Raw genomic sequence first — 23,468 nt, 5'->3', positions numbered from 1 at the left:
TCAGGCGTTCCAACGCGGAATCTTTAATAGTAAGGGAGTATGAACTTTGTGGTAAGTTACCACAAAGTTTATAGTCCCCCATTAGTGTGAGAGCAAATTTGGCAACGATAGTAAAACGGGACATTTGCTCTTCATCAGCCTGTCATGGTCTGAAGAAGTCTGGAAGCAATTGATACGGATGTACAGTACAGTGTCTATGCAGTCCTTTTGGCAAGAAAATGTAGTGCCTCAGAAGTGTTGATCCATCTAATGATAAAAATCCATCTAATGATAGTTCATTTACATTTCCATGAAAGGAGAGAACTTCAAGTCAAATTAATTTTTCAAATACAGAAGAAGCCGCTTATAAATGCACACCCAATTTTCCAGAGTATTTCGTGCAATTATCCGAATGGTGCAATAAAGCGAAGTTATTAAGCTGGGCTGCACCACCGTGGGATTTGGGGGTTTCGTGCAATTCACAGAACTGTGCGATTATCCGTTGTGCAATTAACTGGCTTTCACTGTACTGTCTGGTAACATGATTTTTACCTGATGAATCTTTAGAAAGCAACCCACAAATTTTCTTGGCAAGTAAATTTTAGGTAACTCAAAGAAGCAACTAAGTTGACATTTTGGAAGGCTCATTATCAAAGACAGATAAAAAACAGAACAAGTTATGTCTAGGAAGTTCTCTAATTTCCCAAGCTTTCCTTTCTTCATCGGCCTCAAAGATTGCAAAACATCCAAAGTTGACCATCTGACTTAACTCTAGCCATAACATAAAGATATATGCTTTTGTTGCCAAAGGAAACGTAGTGTTTAATATCACAGACTGTCCGCCAAGTGTGATAAAATGTTCACAGACCCTTCATTGTCCTAGTAGTGAAAGATCAGTAATGTTAAGTTTAAGAAAAAAGGCTCATCTGATGAGGATGAGATCAAAAGGAAGAAGTTGTCAAGGTTGGTCCTATGAGGTAGACACAGTAACAAGGCTGTCTGTCCTTCTGACCTTAACCTACTGTGAACTATTTTAAACCACTGGTATCTACTAAATCTCTGACAATGTGTCAACCATGGAGGTCCAAAAGGAGCTTTTCTGAATTAAGCTTCGGAATCCTTCTTTGAACTTCGCGTAGACAGTTCTTTAGATAAGATGTTCACTGGAGCTTGATTTTATCTTGACCATGGCCTTGGAATGTGGCCTAAGACATGTGTACTCACTATCTCATTTGCCACATTTACCACTTTAACTTACAACTCCAGTCTTTGGCAAGAAATTGATATACCACTTATATGATGTCACTTTATGCTCTGAAAATTACAATTTTAGATCGATAATGAATGAACTTTATGAAACAGTTGAACGCAGATGAACTTTGAAGCTTACATCCTTCAGAAGGCAGGTAGATTATTGATAGAGGAAACTTTAAATTGAAATCAATGCTGAGTGCTTAGCAAAGAAAACAGCCATCTTTAAAGTCTTTGGTATGATTCGGTCGTGGACTGACATTATGACCTACAGAATGCAAGGCAATCACTGTACTCGCTTGGCCATTATGCCGGTCATATGCCTCAGAATTACCTTTATCAAATGTTTGCACGCAAATTGAATGAACCAAATGCGTCTTGCTGCTGAAAGGAAAAGGTTAGGAATGTTGGCACAGGGTTGGACAGTACTCCCCTCATTACGCCTTGGCTGCCATCTTGGGGTCAATGAACCCACAATAAATCCTGTCCGTACTGAAGAGATGCGAGGACAATGGGCACTCTTTGCCTCAAAGATAGGAGGAATGTTTCAGATGTCCTGCCAGAAGCAAAGTCTGTATCTGATTCAGCTTATTATCAACAGTTATATAACAACTTTATTGACATTCCCGGTAAAGATTGAAAGACCTGTCACACCACACCTTTGCATAATCTAATTCCAAACCTCAAATAGTCTCAGGATGCACCTACATGATGGCAATGAGTTCAATCAACTGTACATCATCACTAGATTGCTCTATACAATGTTGATGGCTATTGTTGTTGATTCAAGATTCAAGTTGTATACAAGGCACATTGTGACTTGCCTGCAGTGGTGCACTGCAATATAACCAGCTGCTGCTGCAAAGCATGTCTGCAAACCTGGTGTGCAAGGCTAAGTAGAGATACAGATACAGATATACTGACTTAGCTATGTAATGTAGGAGGTAAACCACCTAGAGCTGCCTGACCAAATATTAAATTTAACTAAATGCTGGATTTCCGATCCTACATGTAAATGCTAAATGGTTCATGTAATACCTACTCTGTCAACTGAGCTATCCTACATGTAAATGTATACATCATGAGGACGATAGCGTGTCTTTTAGGAAATCCTACTCGAGACAAAATCCTAACAATCACTGAATCAGTCTACTTTTAGATCTCTTTCTACATGCAGTATATTTCAATAGATCTTCTGGATCATCTGGAGGTCTTGTAATTGCACATACTTCATTTAGCTGGAGGAAGAAGGTTTGAACAATCTGGAAACTAATTGGTTGCACTGGTACATCTTTGAGCCATCCCAACATATTGTACAGGACATTTTGGTTTGTGCAGTTACGGCTCTTGTCTGTGTTTATCGAAAAGTCACCCCCACACAGCTACAGGACTGTAGAAGCTAAACCCTGACCTGATCTGTGTATGTAGGAACTGGAGAAGAAGCAGAAGGAGTTGGAGAAGGTCATCGAGGAACTTAAGAAGGAGATCAGTCAGAGACAGCAGGAGGCCAAGAACCTGCGGGAGGACTTGGACACACAGCAGAAGGAGATCACTGAGGAACTCAAAGAACTGGTCAGTGACAAAAAAACGCTGCGGTAGCAACTTATCGGTCGTTTTCAGTTCTCTTGCTTCTTACATATTGATCTGATAACAGCTAGAATGTGAAACTTACAAATATATATTCATTAGGTATTGTAAGAGTTTTCATGATCAGATACAATGTGTCATGTAACATTATTTTATCTTTATCCATGGGGTAACCTATATCCGATGATTTAAAAAAACAGGGCATCTAAAGATATCACTTCGCTAATTTCAAATTGAACTATTTTGAAAATATTGCATTCTGAAACCACCACCTGTTGATTTGATATCCCTGAATAATAAGATGTCAATGGATATAGGTTACCACAGGAATAAAGGTGCACTAGTATTACCACAGTACCTCCCCTGTCACACACAGAAGACACCAGGACAGTACTCCCTGTATAACCTCTAGGCTGCTAAGGAAGCCATTTGGCCCCAAATTTGTATTGATTATGCAGTAGGTTAGGCAGTAGAAAGAAGGCTAAGTTGACAACAGTTCTTTAAAAGTTGTCGATAACTTCAAGTTACCTCTGGCAAGGAGGTCACTCTGTTTTATGGTCACCGTGAGATTTCTCGAAAGTCAACTTTCTCAGAGCTAATTTGCAACATGTGCCTTTTTGAACGGCCACAAAAATGATATCTGGAAGGATTTATGATTGGCAAAAGAATATCCTACAATGATACAAAACCCTACTTCAAAGAGGGTGTCCTGTGGCAATGTGACGCCTATAGGGACGGACAGACTGTGCCACCCATGCTGACAGTCTAACATGGACAGGGAGGAAGAGAGAGACAAATGTCCACCCTTAGTGTCAGGGCCATCCCCTGGCATGCAGTCGCCAGACATTCTTCTGCTAGTGGAGACAGGAACAGCAGGATAGAGCAGGGGAGGGCTTCCATCTGACACAATGGAGGACCTCCAGAGCTTCCTTGTTTGCCTTTGACATTTTCTCAGATGGCCAAGTGCCATCTTCTTTGATAACAACTCCCCAGGGGCCGCAGTAAAGACTTAAGGAAGCCTATTACTTTGAGGTCTTGTCCTCTGTCATTAAGGCTGCATCTGAGGAGGACTTGTCCCATCTGAAAGGAAAATCATTAACAAAAACATTGCTTACTAAATTTGTATGCTGAAAGTCAAAATGTGAGATTGTGATATGGAATTTTAGTTACAATTTCAGGACACAAATCCAAACACATACATGTATACAAACATTAATGTGTATCACTAACATTGCCGTCACTGTGGTACCTTATGTTTTATACTTTGTGGATTTCCATCTTTAGACATTCAAACACTGATAATAGACTCTGAGGTAAAACTTTCAAAATTCAACAGGTATCTGCACAAAGACAATTATTGTCTCAAAAGGGCTACACAATTTTGCAAACTGTATGTATTTATACTATTATATAAGGAAACTTTTCTTGTTTTAGTAAAATACTATTCTATCAGAACAAGGAAAGTTCCCCTATAGTTATTGGTATTCTGCATCATGATGATACATCATCAGTATCATGATCAGATAATTCTCTTCCCTAAAAGAATTTCTACATTTAAGTTTTCTTGAACTAGGCTATCAGTCTGGCCTTAAAGTGTCCCTGTTTCTGGTTTTTCCAAGGGAAGGAAGTGAATGTTTTAATGTTCTAAATGCATCTCTTCTTCTATGTGTCCTGACAGGAGATTGAGTTGGAACAGCAGGAGAAGTTGAAGGTGAGCCAAGACGTGCTAACAGGGTGACCTGTGCTTGTATGGGGCTTACTCTGATTGACGTCAAGATGGCTATCGTAGTAACCCATAGTGCTGTAGTCACCCATAGTGCTGTGATTCGCAAGATCTTGGAAAGCTGCAGCTGTGTTAGATCAAGTCTGGATCTTCATTTAAGACTTTGTATAGCTCTTGGTATCTTAATCGTTGAGACATGACCACTTAAGTATCCTGTAATGTTGCTGAAGATGTACTTTTCCACTTAATGTGATGTTGATGAGGATGAAGAGCTAAGAAGTAAGTCAAAAGAGATAACACCTTAAAGTTTCCAAATGTGTGCTTAGCTGATCTTTTTGTCTCACTGCATCATCTGTTGCATGGAAAAGAGTGATGTAAGTCCTTGTATGAAATATATATTTTGTCTCACACTTTACTAGACTATAGCATACAACACTTTGCACTGATAGCTGAGAACAGAAGGTGTAAGAGGTGTTGGCTATCTTACCGTATTTTCCTGATCAAAGTACGCACTCAAATTAAACTACGCAACACCGATTTGAGTGTCAGAAAGATCTGCGGGACAGAACGTAAAATGGAAAAACTCAATCAAGTACAGTTGTATGCACCCCTTCTTAACTAGACATGTAACATTGGTGTAATTTTCCAATTTACAACTAGACTTTTTCTTATAGTAAGGTTCTTTTAGCACAACCAGAAAATAACTTACATCCAACGTTTCAGTGTCTGTCAGACACCATCATCAGGGTGGAATGACGGGAACTACTTCTTGCTGCTACTTATAGCCAACTTTTTCTTTAAAATAGGTTTTGTAGATCAGGGTAACCATATTTATATTAAATTTTTCTGTTCATGTTTGCAGTCAGAGTTAGTCCAAATCAACACCTTACCAGCCCAGTACACCAAGGAACAAGAGAAGACCAACAGGAAGAAATTGTAAGTTAGATCCCTCCTTTTTATCTGCTTTTACATCTTAGAATCCTATACATTATAATCATACAAAGTGTAATGAGTTCAGTGACACTAACACATTAGTCAAGTTAATATGCAGATAAGGGTCATTTGACCAACTAGATACATAGTACATAGTACATAGTACATGCAACCAACCCCAACCCGGAAAGTTCGACCTCTCTATCCAAGTGTTACGTTTCTTAAACACTGTTTACCTTGTCAACCAACAGGGAGGTGGAAAAGAACAGCAAGGAACTACAGGAGAAGGAAGAAGAACTCAATGTTGCTATCAAAGGTGTTGGGGAGAAGAGAAATCAGGTATGCAACCAAACCTCCTTTTCATAGAATATTATACTTGTAAAATATAAGTTCACTGGCAAAGGACTCACATTCAAATCACACTGAACTCTTGAAGTTCAAGTTCTTGAAGGGAATAATTGGTTTCGGGACTAATAATGAGACTCTAAATCTTGCAGTTCATGTAGTCCTCCCCACACCAGACGGTGCTTCGGGAGGTGCCCATCCCTGTTTCAGTAGCCCTGGGCCACACAACTTTGTGCAGTCACTACAGTTACTGTAATAGCTAGTCAACTGGTAGTGGTCTGTGTGTTCAACTTCTACTCGTGTTCTACTCTGTCCTGAATGCTGAGTGCTTATAAGCAGAGAAAGCAGTTTGTATTTTTTAAAGGCTTTGCTAAATGAGTCGGCCGGGGACCAGAACTCACGACCTACCAAATGCAAGACGAACACTCTAACCACCTACTGTAGCTATGGCACCGGTTTCATTACCAAAACCAAAACGTTCTCTTCTGTTGCCCCCAGGTGGAGGGAGAGAAAGCAGAGGTGCAGGAGGAGTTGAACCGCCAGCGAGACGCGCTGTTCTCCAGACAACAGGAGTACGAGATGCTCAACAAGGACTACGAGGTCGCCAAGGAGAGAGAAGCTGTTCTGCTGGGAGACAGGTATGATACAGTGTATTTGAGGCTTACTGATTGATATGTGTGGATGTTAGCACTACATGTAGACCTTACTACTATGTTGCTACTTTCTACATTTTAGTTTAAACTTGAAAACTCCATGATAAGGCATACCCCACTGACTTCAAGGCTCATCAAGGCATTCTTAAAAGATAATGCATTTTATACTTTTTTTAGATATTGGCAACATTGTGTTGCCATCAATAATAAACAAGAGAACAGTTAAGATGATAGCACAGCTTTGAAAATTAACTGTTCAAGATCAATGATTCTGATAATCAGCTGTGCTACATTGTACCCTGAGACAAAGATACATAGTCACTCAATTCATGATCAGCTTGGCATGTCCACTCAGATGACACCTTTAACACTATTACCTGATAACTTTTTAAATGGTCTGTCAAACAAAACTTTCCATGTCACCATTGCAGGGCAACCCTTGACCTAAGCCTGAGACACACCCACCTGGAGAAGAAGACCCAACACGACACCCACTCCCGGCGCCAGCGGGAGAAGGACCGCGACCTCCGCAACCTGAAGAAGGTGGAGCTTCAGACGAAGGTCGTGCTGGACGGACTGGCCCACACACAGTCCATCTATGAGAAGGTCAAGGCGCAGGTGGACGCTACACCAAAGGATGATGGGACACTGCTGGAGAAGAGGAAACAGCTGCAGAATGAGGTGGATGCCACCAAGAGAAACTTTGCTCAACAGGTGAGACTATGTGTATCTTGTCAGGAAGGGACAAACTTTTACATGTACATTGTGCCGTAATTATATCTCCTCTCAATATATTTGTAGAACCAAAGAGGTCTATGAAGCAAAGCAAATTATTTGTCCCCATTCTGATTATATGATGAGTATCACAAACAGAATTAAGATATACGATATCATTGTACATAAGGTGCATCAGGGAAGTGTCTTTGGTGATTCTATAAACTTTAAACATAGTACATGTATCATAACTTGAAAGTCTGTGTCAGATTTGACCTGTAACTTCCAACACAATGAATTGGACTTTCAACAATTTTCAAGTTCTCCAGTTTTTGTCAACAGTTTACGCATGATATAAGTGGTTTCTTGCAATGAATGAGATGTAGTTGTAACATGCATTGGCATAATACCGGTAGTAAGACTTATACCGGTAGATTCAAAATACTGGAACTTAAAGAGATCTACACATGCAACAATAGTTATTTCTGAGCTGTACACACTTCAGACATCTAGGTGTCCAATACATCATTTACAAAGCATCGATAACAATGCATTCGAAGACAACAAGGCCAAATGTTTTCAGTATCTTTTTCGGGGTAGGCAGCTCGTCGTGGGACGAACACACTGTCACATTCATTGCCAAATTTATAGATCATAATTACACATGCTCACGGCACAAGACGAACATGATTCAACAACAATCTTGAATTTCTGTTGGTGACCTACAACTCATGTAAAAGTGTGAAGAACCGTTGCATAATAGCCCGGATCTATGACTGAATGGGCAAAATTGAACGTACGCAGCCATTTTCCCGCCATTTTTATATCTACGCTAGCAGTGAAGTGTTACGTCATAGCGGTTGTGACGGACAGAAGTTAAATGAAAATTCTTGACAGTATACGTCCGTTTTCTCATGACATTTTGTATGCTCATGCAGGTTTATGTTTTATGCATTTACTGACAGAAAAGGAAGGAACATCAGAGGATGTATAAATGTACATAGCGGCAGTTAATTGTGCCGTGTTTCTTCCTACCGGTATTTTTTACCCCCTCCCAACCACGCGCCCGTTCGCCGTGTAATTCCGCGGCGTGTTACAATTACAATATTACGCTTTTAGCAGGACAAGAGTGGCAGAAAAGTTACACAGAAGAAGTGGCAAGGGTAACCTATAACAGCAACATGTAACTGGAGAAAATGATGCGTTGACAATGTGTCAAATCAGTATGGCTAGAGAAATCGTCGTAAACGTACCGGTATTATGATAATAGATGTTACATGAATGAGCAAGAATTATGCGATCTCATTTTAGGGTAAGATTGCCATCATTAACAATCTACATTATCATACTTGTCTCTTGTCCTGTAACAGAACGCCCTAACGTCAGTCGAGCAAGTGAAGGTGGAACAGCTGATAGCAGAAGAGGAGCGCCTGATGTACGAGCAGAGTGACCTGAGGATCGAGGTAGTGGAGCTGCAGCGACTGGCCGCCATCAAGGCAGACGAGAGGGAACAGAAAGCCAGAGATCTACAGAGGGCTCAGGTAAAGATATACTGCATTTTATGTCATACCTGTGACGCGAAAATGTTCGATACGGGTGTTCTGGACCGTGTGATAACTTCTGTATCACACAGGTTCGAAAGTTGTATCACACAGCTTCTTTCGAGTAAATCAAACCATTTCGTGCGGGCCGAGTTCGGCACCGTTGGCAATTCGAATACCTGGTTCGGCCGTTGAAACATTGCTGTTGTAACACTTCAACGTCTGGCGCATTTCAGATCAAAACATGGGTTTTCTCAGGTGGGTATGACATAAACAAAATACAACACGGTGTTTTCCGCATCACCCTCAGTTCCAGCCCTCCTGCGGGTCTGATCACCCTCCGGCCTTTGGCTGTCGGGCGATCCGACCCGTGGTCGGGCTGGTACCTAGGGTGATATAGACTACACTGTGTTGTATTGCTATATGTATCATCTGCCAGCAGCCATATGCATGGTGTACTGAGACTGTTGAACTCATACATATGTGTGTAAAAATGGTCTCAGCTTGTGTGATACTTAAATGGTTTAGATTGCTGCCCAACGTTGTTTGGGTTGACTGGAAAAGGTTGATGATATTTGTTAGTTGAAAGAGATTACTCTCTGTTACTCCACATTGTAAAGCATGACATAAACAAGCTCTATAGATCTTTATCTTTATAGATCTCTAAGGTCCAAACTATAACTGTGCCAAAAATCAAGCAAATTGATTTGCCTTTTAATGAGCTAATGGTCAATGAAAATGGTAAAAAAATGGATTTTTGTCAATTTTGGAAATTCACGAAAACACATCATTTTTAAACATCTGCTGCACCTCACTACAAAAATATTTCGAGCATCACTATATATCATTTTTTGTATTAGAATATGGGTAATAACATGTGTTAATTTGTGGGGGCTACATGAGTCCAAAGAAGGTCTATTTTGTACGCGACTAAGGCCTTCCCTTGGTGAAAATCCGCAATTTTGAAAAATGGCCGTTGCCATGGCAACCGTTGACTGCAGATCTAAAACTTTGCCATTTTTGTAGGTTTGGACCAAGGCCCTACCACCACACAAAATTTAAGGAAAATTGATTTTTTTAGTTTGGCCAACTTTTTTTGATTTTGCTTGGTTTTTTCAGACATCAGCTCTTAAGTCCTTTAGCTGCATTCGGTATAGATATAGAAATAAATGAATCTGAGTTGTATGACACCGTCTTCCAGTTGAGGTACCAGTTATTGTGAACTGTATCAAAGCTTTTGCCATCACAGATGGTTAAGGGTTTTGTAAATTAAGGTATGAAGCGTTAACATAATTAACTTATCTTTACATATTAATCTTCTCCCAGTTGAGGTACCAGAGAGCTCTAGAGGACCTGAAGACCAAGCAGCTGTCCATCACAGACAACCAGAAGAAACACCAGGAGATGCAAGTCAAGTAAGCTGACACAGAAATGTTCTTAGACTACACTATTCAGATATGTACAATTATGACTTATGTAAAGAAAGATTGTTCCATAGACTTTTGAAGGCAGTGGGGGTGGTGGGTTGTTGATCCACTGTGTCTAGGGCACGATTTGGGAAGCAGAGCCCATCCCTCTCCTCCCACTGCCTTTCACCTTCCCAAGCAATGTCAGGTACCCATTTCCACCAGGGTGGAGTAAAGAAAGTCATGTAAAGTGTCTAATGTCTGGCCAGGATTGCTAGGAATTGAAATGTCGTGACCTCTCAGTGTTGTTTTCTACGCCATTCAACACCATGGTAATGTGCAGTTAGTTGATAAACTTTTATGTCAAAATGGACACTGAGACCCTACTACAGTCAATGGCAAGTACACAGTTTGAGACAGTACTGAAACATGCACACATTGCCAGATTGTACCTGTCCTGTACCATTTTGTACACTTTGATTCTGTGTTGTTCATACAGGCTGAAGGACTTCGCTAAGATGTACGACATCATCAAGAATGAGAGGAACAAGATCGTGAACTTGATCCAGACCAGCACGCAACGGGCAGCGGAGATGAGAGAAAAGATCAAAATTCTACAGAACGAGATTGAGATCCTGAGAACGGCTGTAAACAACAAAGACAGGTAAGAACAGGGGTCTTTACCTCTGAACTAAATGGGATGCTTTAAAGTATGATCAATCAGTGTTCTAGCCAGCCTAAATTTTTTTTCCCTCTCCTGGATTTGGGATGGAAATCTTGTCGAAGGCACCTAGGGTCTTTACGGGAATTTTGAAATCTAGACCCTCTGAAATGCTATTTCCTTTATTTTGAGGGGCAAATTTTGCTGGAAGACTTAGCTTGGTTGAATTAGAATCTTTACATGCCAATTTTGTCCGTCACAAGATGGAATGGACAAAATACTGGCTAGAACCCTGCAGTCAAGTGCAACATAAGGTTGAATATGGACAATATTGTAGAGTGCCTTGAGAAAGCATAACCAAAGGTGGCCATGAAGTTTTCAGTATCCTGTCTAGGATTTGTTTGTTTTGACAACGGAAGTGAGAAATGGTCTTAAGACGTACATTCTTGAACACTGCATCCTTGACATACACCTTGTACATTTTGTACATACATGCTGCAACTGCACACTGTTATGTACACGTGCTGACTTCCTTTCTCGTAACTAACATTGACGTTTTTTTCACGGCTCCTGGCGTCTAGCCACTTTCTGTCAAAACAGCACTGTTTGACAAGAGGGGAAAGTACCGTCCATTGGAAGGAATAGTTTCTGGTCTGTGCAGACAGGTGGTCACTATATAAACAGCATTCTTGATGCTTGTGCCAACAATAGAAAAATTATCTAAGCCATTAGAAACCATCATCAAAGACTAGCTAGGTGGTCTTCATGTACTTGTAGAGGTAATCATCTGCTCAGGTTAGACTGTATTTCACTTGAGCAAACAAAAGTTATCCTTTGTGTAAGATTTACTGTTTTGCTACAGTAACTGTATTCCTAAGGATTATGTTATGGTGACAACTGGGTCACTCTTGAAGCTTTCGTTTAACTTTGTCCTACTTTTAGGAAAGTTGTTTAACTTTGTCCTACTTGCAGGACAGTGCGAACTGAATGTTGGTCGTTAGTATTTTGTTGCACTTTGAAATTTTACTGTTTTTTGTTACATCCCGTTCTCACCACACCTCAAGCTAACATGGTGACTGTAAGGTCCTCTTACATTGCTCACAACACCTCCTTTAAACTTTAGTCACAGTCATCCTCAAATTGCACTTTCATCCTAGAAAATGTGGCCGCTTCAAAGTTCATGTAGATTTTGTTTTGGCACTTCTACTTAGCATGTGTCAGGAGCAATTTCACAGTAACTGTGCACTATCAACAGCCTGTGAGGGAAGCACAAGAACTTAGTAGATGCTTGAATTACACAGTTTTGGCAGGATTGTCATTGCCAAGTGCCCACACTGCTGTGACCCTGTCAGAGACAATTTATAGTTTTAGAGACCTGCTTAGTGTATTCCCACCCTGTATGATTTAGATCATTTACAAATATGATACAATTATTTATAAGGTTGTTTCAATTGTTAAGAAAGAGAGATTGAAATGATGATGATTGTATACACATATACTGGTTTGATTGACATTATGGTTAAACATTCTACATCAGAAACTAAAGTTAGCCTAAGTCAAGTTATAGTTGGTAAAGTACAGTACATTTACTGGAACCACCTGTATATGAAGACCACCTGGCTAATACGACCACTATTTGGTGGTCCCCTTAGATAATTTTTTTCCCATTGACACATTAGAATCCTACCTACTAAATGTATAGTGACCACCTGTCCATGTAAAGAGTTGCACAGAATATACCGAATCGTCTTGTTATATCTTCTCCCAGACAACTTCAGAAGGCAAAGCTGAAGCTGCATGCAAAATGTAGTTCATCATTGTTATATTGCACAGAATAAGAATATTGACCTTCCATTTCCTTCCGTATATTCTTCCAGACAACTCCAGAAGGCAAAGCTGAAGCATCAGAACTCCATCGTGGTGCGGGACAGCCTGCGGAACGAGGTGGTTATATTGTACAGAATAAACCAAACTTCCTTGTTATATCTTCTCCCAGACAACTCCAGAAGGCGAAGCTGAAGCATCAGAACACCATCGTGGTGCGGGACAGCCCCGGGAATGAGGTGGTTATATTTTACAGAATAAACCAAACTTCCTTGTTATATCTCCTTCCAGACAACTCCAGAAGGCGAAGCTGAAGCATCAGAACTCCATCGTGGTGCGGGACAGCCTGCGGAACGAGGTGGCGAAGGCTCGGAGGCTGGAGGAGGAGATGAGGGAGAAGCGGGAGCAGCAGAGGATGGACATCGCCAAGCTGAACCTCATGATCAACCAGGCGGAGGAGGAGATGGTCCGGCTCAGGAAGAGATACGAGAATGCCGTGCAGAACAGGAATGACAGGTGAGGACCAGGGGATTATACTTCAACATTGCTTTCAATCACACTTGTTTTCATCAGCACAATATCGTGAAATTTTGGCACTGAGAATCTACTCAATTGAGACATTGCCACGTTGATCATGGTCTTTAGTCATAAATCATCATGGTGATGTTCTTGATAATCAGTTTTGGACATGATTTTGTGCTGTCAGAAAGGTATCAGTTTGAAAGCTTCAACTCATTGTGAAAAATGATTTTTAACCCTTTTCAAAATTGCTAATGGTTCCCTTTCTTTATCTTCTTCCAGGGGTGTCCAGTTGATTGAAAGGAATGAAGAGGTCTGCATCTTCTATGAAAAATTAAACATCCAAGGTGAGTACTTATATAGACTGATATAGACTCTGTTCTTCCTTGTCCATAATTCTACCTTTTAAACCAGATTCTCAGCAGTTTTGATGGTTACTCAACACACCCAATACAAGTATATGACGTGATTACACATCCTTACAAGTTGGTTGGTTGGCTGATTGATTGATTGAGTGTCACATACTGTAAAAATGTATTTAAGTTCGCGGGGATTTAATTTCGCGGTAGCGGGAAAAAGGACTTTTTGCGGGGATTTAAGTTCGCGGTAACACCATAGACTGCAATCTAATATCATAATAGATAAATTTTCGCGGTGGTTTTAAATTTGCGGTAAAGTGGTCATCGGGAAAACCGCGAACATTAATCCACCACGAACATTTCTGCATTTACAGTATCTGATAAACTCATTGACAAGGAATTGTGATGTGATAGCTCCAGGGTCGTGAGGAGGAGATCAGGTTCCTGTTAATGATTGATTGACAGATTGATTGATTGGTTGATTGATTGATTGATCCCCCACAGACACATTGATCAGGAACGGAGACGTTAAGCTCCAGGGTCGTGAGGAGGAGATCAGGTTCCTGTTGATGATTGATTGACAGATTGATTGATTGGTTGGTTGACAGATTGATTGATTGATTGATCCCCCACAGACACGTTGATCAGGAACGGAGACGTTGAGCTCCAGGGTCGTGAGGAGGAGATCAGGTTCCTGAAGATGGAGCTGACGGAACTGAAGCGCTCCATCGACATCCTGAAGAGACAACTTCCCAACAAGAAGGAGCTGGAGCAGGGTCTGGTCACACTGCAGATACAGGTACATGTACAGACGTCCAGACTGTTAGCATGAAAAATCAAAGCTAAATGTTAGCGTACATCTACATCTACATCTATCCCTTCGCCAGTATGGACAAGGATCGCTATAAGGGAACGACTCTTGGGCACACGATGCAACTATATTGAGGAGCTTTATTCCAACATGGCGATACAGTAGGAGTCGGTGATCGGGCTGACTATAGGACCGAACCAACATAACATAGGGGTGTTATTCTAACTAAATACAACATAAACCAACATGGGTGGCGTGATCGTTTTCCTTCCTTATTTCTATCTCTCTTACTACTTTACACCAACTAGCTATGCCCAACTATTATTAATCTTAGTGGCGTGATTTCTACATTTATTTGATACTGGACAAAGCAAATAGTGGACCTTTTCTATGAAATACTCTATTCATGAACTCATACCATACATGTAGCTTGCATGACACATGTACATAGTTTCTTGCGAACATTCTCAAGACTGGAGAAATATGTGCGAGAAAGTAAGTTTCCAAATGTTACATTATACATTCAGAAATTCTGTACAGTAATCCATTAAAATCAGAGATTAAACTTCAACTCTAGATCTTCCCTAAGTAGTAATAACTCCTCCAGTTTCAATACAAGCACCATTTGGGTAATGGCCAAGTTCAAATACAGGACAGGGTACTTAGTGGCACCACTAAACATCCTGTAACTGTGTTATTACATGTGTGGTACCAACATGCACACGCACATGCAGGCCTTGATGCCACACGGTGGCCATGACACCTGTTGATCTGGAGATTTGTCCAGCCGTGTGCCACCCACCGACAACCTCACAATTTCCTAATGTCTGTCATTAAACTAATGTTGTACACCAGTGTACCTTTCAAGCTCGAGTTTGGCCTTATCCCTTTGGCATGCCGAATAATGCCAAATAAAACATCTCTTGACTTTGAGAGATTGTACAAGATCAGGACTCTCAAAGTCAGCATGTTTGTGTAGACCCTCGCAGGACTGAAAGTCACCTCAGATATCTGTCAACAACTTCTCCCTCATTTTCCACAGAAACGCATCCACAGGACTGATTATTTTCTCTTGTCGGTGTTGGCAGGATAAGGTGCATTTTCTTAGCATTTGATTATTTACAAGGGAAGTCCTAAAGAAATATTGAAGGTTAAAAGTCTTTTTGATGAAACTTTTTGTGTTACCATTTGGCAGCTTGGGAATCTTCTTAGTAATCTTACCTGCTAGATACTAAAAGCTCTAGTCATTCTGCTGTGTCTTGCAGAAATTTAAGGGATATATGCCTGATAAACTTTTTATCAATGTACAAATGTATTTTCATTGAATGGCGGAGTGGCTATCTTCAGTAACAATGCTTGCAGATCAGTTTAGATGACTTTTTGGATTAAAGTAACCTTACTTTTTACCTGTCGGTCTTGACCAATCACACTCAAAACCTAGATCACATCAGCAGCATAGGCAATGGCTGTTGCATGTTTCATTATTGGGAGTATCCTTGAAAAATTGGGGCAGATTGAAGTGATAAACTAAAAAAAGTTTGACTTCCCAGTTTTCACAACAGTCTGTTCCTTCAGGAATCCAAAATAGGTCAGGGAAATAAACAAATCATCAGTAGGGCATCTGTCTGGTCTTAATCCTATTTACTCATAGTTTCCTCCTGATATCAGGCTTCTTGAGCCATATTTCAACTGCTCCATTATTAGGCATTTTCAAGACAGTGTGCGTTGTTAAACCTTTGCCATACTGTAGAAGGACTGACGGTTTCGATATCTTACTTGAATCACCATGAAGTGTTTGGTATGTAGTTTGAGTGTGATTTTTCTTTCTGAATGAAATTCCTGATAAATTTTTTCATGAAGTTGTGTTGAACCCTTTCCAAGTCTGTCACCGATCTATCAGCTCAGGTTAGTGCTGGGAATGTGAGGGTAGACAGATAGGAAGCCACATGTTTTGTGGGGCGTGGGGAGAGTCTGGTGTGTAAATACTGCGTAGGTGTGGAGTGTTACATGTCAACAAAGTCCAGTAGCAGCCAGTTCACACTGGCAGACACTAATGCCAGGCAGAAATCTGTCTTATCTGTTAACGATTTCCGTTTGCTGGGCGGAAAGTTGTTGAGTCTGCTTTCTACACTTAGTATGCTGTATGTTCAGATTGATTGTCAAAATTTTTCATATTATCAGGACTGGTATTTGTATTGACTCGGCTTAAACTATGAATTGTATCTGTCATCAGAGTTTCATTTACAACAAGAGAGGCTTATCATACCTATATTTCTGAACTGTCACAAAAATTCAATACAAGTCTCCTGATCTGTCAGAGATTAGTTGTTTTTTCCCTCCTTGCCAACTGTCTCTGCCAATACAGGATGTTATGGCTTTGACTTTTGACATTAAAGAGACAAAATATCAAAGACGGCAAGGTGGTCCAAGATGGCCCAAGATGAGTTAAGGGTTGTTGACCACATAAAGTCTAAAGGTTCTGGGTTTGAATCCCCAGCAGGCCCAAATGTTGTGCCTTTGGAAAAGGTCCTTTACGCCTGTTTCCTTAGTAACCCAAATGAGTGCTACTCTGTTAGTTGGTTAGGGACGTCCTCTTAGACAGCACCTACAGCTGGAGAGCCATACCTGAAACCCATCACACTGATCAAAGAGCATATAACCACCTTGAATGAAGTGTTGATGATGATAATTATTGTTTTCCCTCCATGTCCAGTTGTCACAGTGCCAGGACAGGATGCTGGAACTGGAGAAGGAACTGGAGAATCCCTACAACAAGGAGCGGGTCAGGCTGCTGGGAGGGAAGGACCTGCCTCCCGAGGACATCAACAAGAAGACAGAAGATGTGAGTCTTATTTCTATCATCCAGTTCTTGTATAGCCTGCGTGCCTCCATATAGTGACTGTGGCTCTACCAGCAAGCGAAATTATTGAGCCAGTGGTCACTACAGAGGCTGGCACTCAGGCTATAGTTCTTGTACATAAATGTACACTTTCAGCAACAATGCAATGTGCTTGAATTGTTTTGATACCTGCAAAATCACAGATTGCCAAAGTTTTCATTACAGTTTGATAAAGTTGCCTGCAAGGACCAAAAAATAGTAACTTAGAATCTCTCCAATTTGGCCTGCAGACGTTATGGCTCTCAAATTTTTCCACCTTTGATTCTATTGTTTACTAGGCCAGTGCAATTGTATGTGGCTGATGGGTACTACATACTTCATATTTCTTGACACATGATTCAGTAGATTTTATGAGCACAAGGACTGTAGATAGTTAACCTTCCCTTTTCTTTCCCAGTTGGAGATGCGGCTGTCTGAGAAGGAGGAACAGTTGCTGGAGAAGGACCTGATCTTCGAGCAGATCACCCGGCTGAGCGACCGTGTCAGGAAGAAGGCAGAGTCAGGAAAAACGGACACTCTCAACCTGGCTAAGAGTGTAAGTCCAATCAAAAGAACCTCAGGAAGTCAGGATGTTTCAATTTTTTTGGGATTGGGTTATCTATACATGCATCTATATCTATTAGGGTAAATGGAGGGGAAATATGGATGGAAACTTGGTTAGCCCTGACCGTCACTGTTTGTTACCTCGTCTGTAAAAACTTGAGATCAGTTGGAGTCTTTGTTTGTTTGCTCTGGTGTGTGTCTGCAGTTTGGCTGCCAGCCAGAGTATAAGGTAGAAATGATGTAATAGTATATAGAATGTAAGTATAGTGTTTGTTACTGGTAAAATGTAAAATAATCTGCATTATCTACCACAGAATAGTCACCTGTCATGTCAATATTATAATATTAAATCTACTGTTTAAGAATTAATGTTGACAATGTTATTTCTCATCTGCAGGTTAATGAGCTTCAGGGTAAGATTAAGGAGTCCACACGAAGAATGATGGCCAAGGTGTCGGAGCTGTCCATGATCCAAGCAGAGGCCCTGAAACTGCAGCAGGACGTCAGGGAGAAGGAACAGACTCTGGAACAGGTGGGTGCAAATTCAACTTTGTTTTACATCAGTAGGGCATTTTTTTTACCTCACTATGTGAAAAATTACTGCATTGTTTTGGTGTTAGTGTGTGTGTGTCTGAGAGTCTATCTGTGTTTTCCCGAGTATTTGTGGTCAGTGTAATGATGATGATTTAGTTTTTATTGATTCGAACATTCAAAATGACAGTCTAGCAGTTACATGTAACTAGCTGTAAAAGCCTCTGTATATATTATGTAAGAACCTCTGTATATATGGGTAGGTCTTGGTAAGATGAAGGTCAAGGTCAGTTATATTATAGGCCTCCAGGTTGTTTTTCTTTGTACTGCTTTCTGGACTTAACAGTACTGTAGAGTCTAAAAAACATGTTTGCTAATCATAACTTGAAGTAAGATATTGCTGAATACTGTGAGGTCACATGCCAACGACCTTGAGGAGCGGACTTAACAAACAAGGCTCCAGGCTAACTAAACTGAATGCTAAAATAAATTTTCCTCCATCAGGCGTACATCCGTATGGAGCAGGGTGAGGCACCCACAGAGGAGGCAGCTATGGAGTGGGAGAAACTACTGCGTACAGAGGGCAGGAGACAGCTGGAGAGTCAGGAGAAACGAATGGTGGGTACACTGTTATGTACAATCATATATACACTCAGTCTGTTGGATAGAAATGTTGTTTAAAGGGAATCAGTGGTAGGTTTTGAATGGCAAGTCCCAGCTTGTGAAGTGCATTTTTACAATAAACATCCATAGTGTTCTTTGCACATTTACAACAGTTGTTAGTTGCCCTTTCCTCAGAAAGCCAAAGGAAGTTGAATGTTTCAACAAGAATCGAATATGGTCACCATAGGAACACAAAATTGACAGTTGTTCAGTATAGCAAGTGTGGATTTTTCAAGTATCTCTGTCTAGGTGATGTATATTATTTAGTTGTGATTCAGTGCAGTAATTGTGATGTAGCAGTTTCTACAAGCTCAAGTAGCAGGCTCTGCATTCCTACACAAGATGTCCATTTGCTATACTGATGCTTTAACCTGACAGACTAGACGAGGTCTTGTGCACTGAAACATTTAGTACTGGATCAAAGATGCTAGACCAAAACATTGGTGGGAGGCCAGTTCAGCTCCATTGCCATTGTGTTGAACAAGGTCACACCTAACAAACGTCGGAAGCCTGGCTTGTGTAGGACTTTCATCTTTCCTGTAAATTGTGTAGGGAATCAGTAGCTTTTAATGTCTCACGGTTCACCAGAACTATTTGTGGGTTCACGCGTTTTCGTAAATCACTGCACCGTCCTGGTCTGAAACTGTTTCCTTTTATGAGCAAAAGTAATCAAATGCTTCGTTGCTAATTAAGGTAAACAAGCATCAAACACTTAGCATCTTTTATCCTACTGTCTTTAGAAAACCGGGTAGAGCAGTAGAGAAGCGTCAGATCTAGACTGCCCGTTATGTTACGAACACATTCCCCTCTGAATGCTGAATGAAGTTTTTTTGGCTGCAATCCATTCTGCACTTGTCTGCACAACACAGCAGCAAGATTCGATCAGCGGCAGCTAGTTTATCGTACACGGGCGACACGTGTTGCCACATGTTGACAAGAGGGCTGAACCAGACTGGTCAGGAATGTTGTGTGACACAATCACTGCAACCAAAACATTTCCCCAGTGTAGTTCAAAGACACTGATGACAGTGAGGCATCTTCTCTGTTTCATCCAATTAGAGTCAAGACAGTTTGGCTCTATCTCTGTGATATTCAGGGAATGCGTTGTGTGTGGTGAACTTTGGTACAATATGTAATTCGTTTAAGTTCAAGAAAGTCATTGGAATGTGGTCTAAAATATTTTCCAATATTAGATTCCAAAGTGACACGTCTATTTTGAGGACGGCTGCATGCAAGGTTCTCATGACATTGTATTTTTGCCACATGATATGGTTCTATGTAATATATGTTTTTTATAGTGCAGCTTTGTGTACTACGTAGCATGTGAATCAGACCATATTTTAACATCTACGTCGCACACAGCAGCCTGTACAAAATTATGAGGTTACAAACAACATGTGGCTTCCAAATGATTTTTACCACTAAATCAAAGAATATAATGTTGCATTTTATCTGCTTGTCTTTCAACTGGTTGACTTCTTGTCAAATAAAATTTCACAATTTAATTTCCTGGAACTACTTATTAGATAGCATGATATGATAGCATGAGTTATTGATGTCCATTCTTTGTATTCATGAAGGTGATTAAAAGGCCTGAACTTGAAACGTTGGCAAAATTTTGAAAGTCTTAAAGATGGGGTTATTGGTAATCCTTCTGGTCTCATTGATGTATTACTCCGCGAGTGGGTACCCTAAAAGAGATCCGGCCAAAAAATGAACGGCTGCACGGATGCATGTTTTTAGCGGTGAGAAATTCCCTTTTAGCCAGCGGAGCTGATCTCAAAAGTAGAATTTGGTGAAAGCTTATTTGTAACTGAAGAAATTAGCAGGTAAAGTTTTGCAGCCGCGCGCTAGGTCGGAGGTACACAGTCGTGGGTTCTGAGTGGTGCGGTTGTACAATAGCAGCGAAAAAGTGCCTTTTGTGGGGATTGACTAATCGTAGTTTGTAATTGGTATAAAAAAAAGTTCCTACGTATAGTTTACATTGGCAATTTTTTCCCAAGATATAGGGTAAATGTGCTCAACATAGAATGAAAAATCTGCTGAAATTTCACGTAGCTTCATTATGAACGCGCCCATTTAAACCACGAATTATAACATAGAAGTCTATGGGAAGAAGAAACTCATCAATGAGACCTTCTGGAGTCTGCTGATGATGGGAAAAGTGGTGGCCATGTGTTGGTGATTGAGACTTCCTGCTTAGTGGTTTGCTTTTGTTACTGGCACCTCGCCACATCACACAGCTCCCATCAGACCAAAGTGTGACCTGATCTGTTGTTGGTTAGGGTCATGGCCAAGGTATCTGTCCTGCCGACTGTGGTACCTTGAAGGGAAACAGTTGACAAGGCTGTCCAGCACAGGAACTATGCTGCTACCAGATATAGTATAATTATGTACAGTGCTGTACATAAACGATTGTCATTGGAGGTGGCATTTGCTTGGTTTATCGACAAAAGCTCAGTGATGTTTTTGGTGATGTTTGTTAGCCTTGATTCAGGCAGCCTGTACCTTCACAAGTTATGTATACATGTAGATCATATTGTTAAGGATTTTTTTTTCAGGTACATGTAGGTAGGCCTTGGAGAAAAGGACAAGTTTGATTTCCAGACCCCCATAGAGTGGCTACTTTCAGATCTTTTGTGTTTGTATTGTCAGTGAAATAGATAATAAATAGACCTGCAACGTTGTCTTCATGCCATCAACCATGCAGTATTCAAAGACTTTCCAAAAATCCAGGCTTTTGAGACACTTGGCTCAGTCATAGATCTGTTAACACACAAAGTCAGCCCTTAAATTCTTGATTTTTGGTACTGATAGTAGAATTTTTCAGAACCAGCAACAAAAGTAATCTACCAAATACCAGGCAATTTTGTTCGATTTCCAATACAGTTCAAATGACCATGAGCATTAGTCTAAAAATTGTGTATCTGTCAATCACAGGCCGAAGAAGAGGCGGAACACTACACGATCGCTGGCGGCATCACAACGACGGCCGAGCCTCGTCCTAACGCGTACATCCCAGATGACGACACAGAGCTTCCCGTACCCCGACCCTACGGATCCCTGGCGCCCTTCAAACCACAGGAGGCTGGGTCCTCCATGAGACATATTAGAAAACCGATTGTCAAACCTATAGAGATATAGATTAAGGACTGCCTTTATGTATTATACAGCATGTTAAAACTCTATCACCACACTGTGCCTTGTGTATACACGTCCCTTAGACCAACATGTGCCTAATGAACTATTATGCTATAATCATACATGACAGCATGACAGTGTCAAGTTGTTACTCAAATCTCACTGTAGCCTGAAGATTGTGAAGATGAAAGAGTTGAATACATGTGCCTTATGTCACTGCAGAAGACATATTGGGGATTAAAGAGTTCAAGTTACAGAATTACACCAAATGTGAAGTCTCAGTCAAGAGTGCAACAAGGTTTAGTAGGTGATGGTGCACTGCTTAACAGTCTTTCAGCTAAGGTAGCCTTTTGGGCACCCAATTTGTACTGCATCCAGGGTAAGGCAGCTAGAAGAAGGTTAAGTTGGCAACAGATGGACCCTGTAGGTCTCAGCTAGATTAAACAAAATCCTAGTACCGATACACAGGGAATTAAGGTAAGATTTACTTGATTTATGTCTAATTGCATTCCCGCAAGACTAAAGAGCAGAAACACACAACACTGAACCATTAATATGATACGGCAGGGTCGTATCTTTTTAAAGCCAAGGCCTTGACCTGTATGTACTGGTACCAGGACTGGATTGTGTTTGAGGATAAGACTGGATCTAGGATTTCCTGTGTTGAGTTGTCATCACAATGACTTCACTCCATCCCTTCTTGTACAGATCTACAATGAGGCTCAGACAGACTTACTGAAGGTGTTACATACAATGTATGTCAAATATTATGTAAGTCCACAGACCAGAATGCTGTCTTTAAGTGGCCTTAAGATTGTACTACATGTAGCTGCTAAATGTCATTGGACAACTTTTATCTGTCTTATTAGAGTTGAACAAATTCATGTGTTACTTTCTGATATAGATCCAGTACACCGTATAACCTTCAAGATCAGTGGACTTGGAAGGGTTAATGAAAGGAGAAATAAGACTTAGTCCTCATACAAAGCGAATTCTGTCTAACTTGAACTTATGAAGGAAATGCAGAAAGTGTACTGTATATATAAGATTTATTTGCACAATTCATAATCTATTCACCCAAGTGCCTGAAATTACACAATAGTATCTTTTTTCAGCAGGTGGCAAAAAAATTCATAGCTGTATTATTTTCCATGATGATAGATTTTAAGAAGTCTTGTATATAATTGTTATTTTGTATAGATGTACAACGTACATGTGTTGTGGGGTGCCTACTTTTGCTCAGTAATAATCTTCATCATATGCTCAATTTTGTATTGAGGTCATAAATAAAGCATCCATTTTCACAGGATTTTTTTGTTTCATGATGTTTTTGTTTGCGTATAGAGATAGATATAAAACTGTATTCTTTGCAGAAGCACTTCAAA

The 23,468-nt window shown here is 40.5% G+C and overlaps 1 protein-coding gene across 2 annotated transcripts in view; it reads left to right on the top strand.

Moving 5' to 3' along the window:
• LOC118415372 (coiled-coil domain-containing protein 146-like) overlaps positions 1-23,392 on the top strand; it is a 56,297-nt gene extending 32,905 nt beyond the window's left edge. Inside the window, exons 6-23 of one of the 2 annotated variants that reach the window (XM_035819930.1) lie at positions 2,659-2,802; positions 4,496-4,528; positions 5,403-5,476; positions 5,725-5,812; positions 6,317-6,456; positions 6,903-7,185; positions 8,556-8,726; positions 10,053-10,141; positions 10,632-10,796; positions 12,671-12,737; positions 12,976-13,133; positions 13,419-13,483; positions 14,131-14,294; positions 17,020-17,148; positions 17,603-17,740; positions 18,146-18,280; positions 18,784-18,897; positions 21,883-23,392. In XM_035819930.1, coding sequence (XP_035675823.1) covers positions 2,659-2,802; positions 4,496-4,528; positions 5,403-5,476; positions 5,725-5,812; positions 6,317-6,456; positions 6,903-7,185; positions 8,556-8,726; positions 10,053-10,141; positions 10,632-10,796; positions 12,671-12,737; positions 12,976-13,133; positions 13,419-13,483; positions 14,131-14,294; positions 17,020-17,148; positions 17,603-17,740; positions 18,146-18,280; positions 18,784-18,897; positions 21,883-22,086 — 2,361 coding nt within the window. In that variant the 3' untranslated portion in view covers positions 22,087-23,392. Of the gene's footprint in view, positions 1-2,658; positions 2,803-4,495; positions 4,529-5,402; positions 5,477-5,724; positions 5,813-6,316; positions 6,457-6,902; positions 7,186-8,555; positions 8,727-10,052; positions 10,142-10,631; positions 10,797-12,670; positions 12,738-12,908; positions 13,134-13,418; positions 13,484-14,130; positions 14,295-17,019; positions 17,149-17,602; positions 17,741-18,145; positions 18,281-18,783; positions 18,898-21,882 lie in introns of both variants that reach the window. The other variant, XM_035819929.1, reaches the window with a different exon arrangement.
• The last annotated feature ends 76 nt before the right edge of the window (positions 23,393-23,468 follow it).

The sequence above is a fragment of the Branchiostoma floridae genome, chromosome 5 (genome assembly GCF_000003815.2).
Source record: "Branchiostoma floridae strain S238N-H82 chromosome 5, Bfl_VNyyK, whole genome shotgun sequence".
Classification (NCBI taxonomy): domain Eukaryota; kingdom Metazoa; phylum Chordata; class Leptocardii; order Amphioxiformes; family Branchiostomatidae; genus Branchiostoma; species Branchiostoma floridae.
Note: the sequence above shows the minus strand (reverse complement) of the source record. Positions and strands in the feature narration are given on the sequence as shown.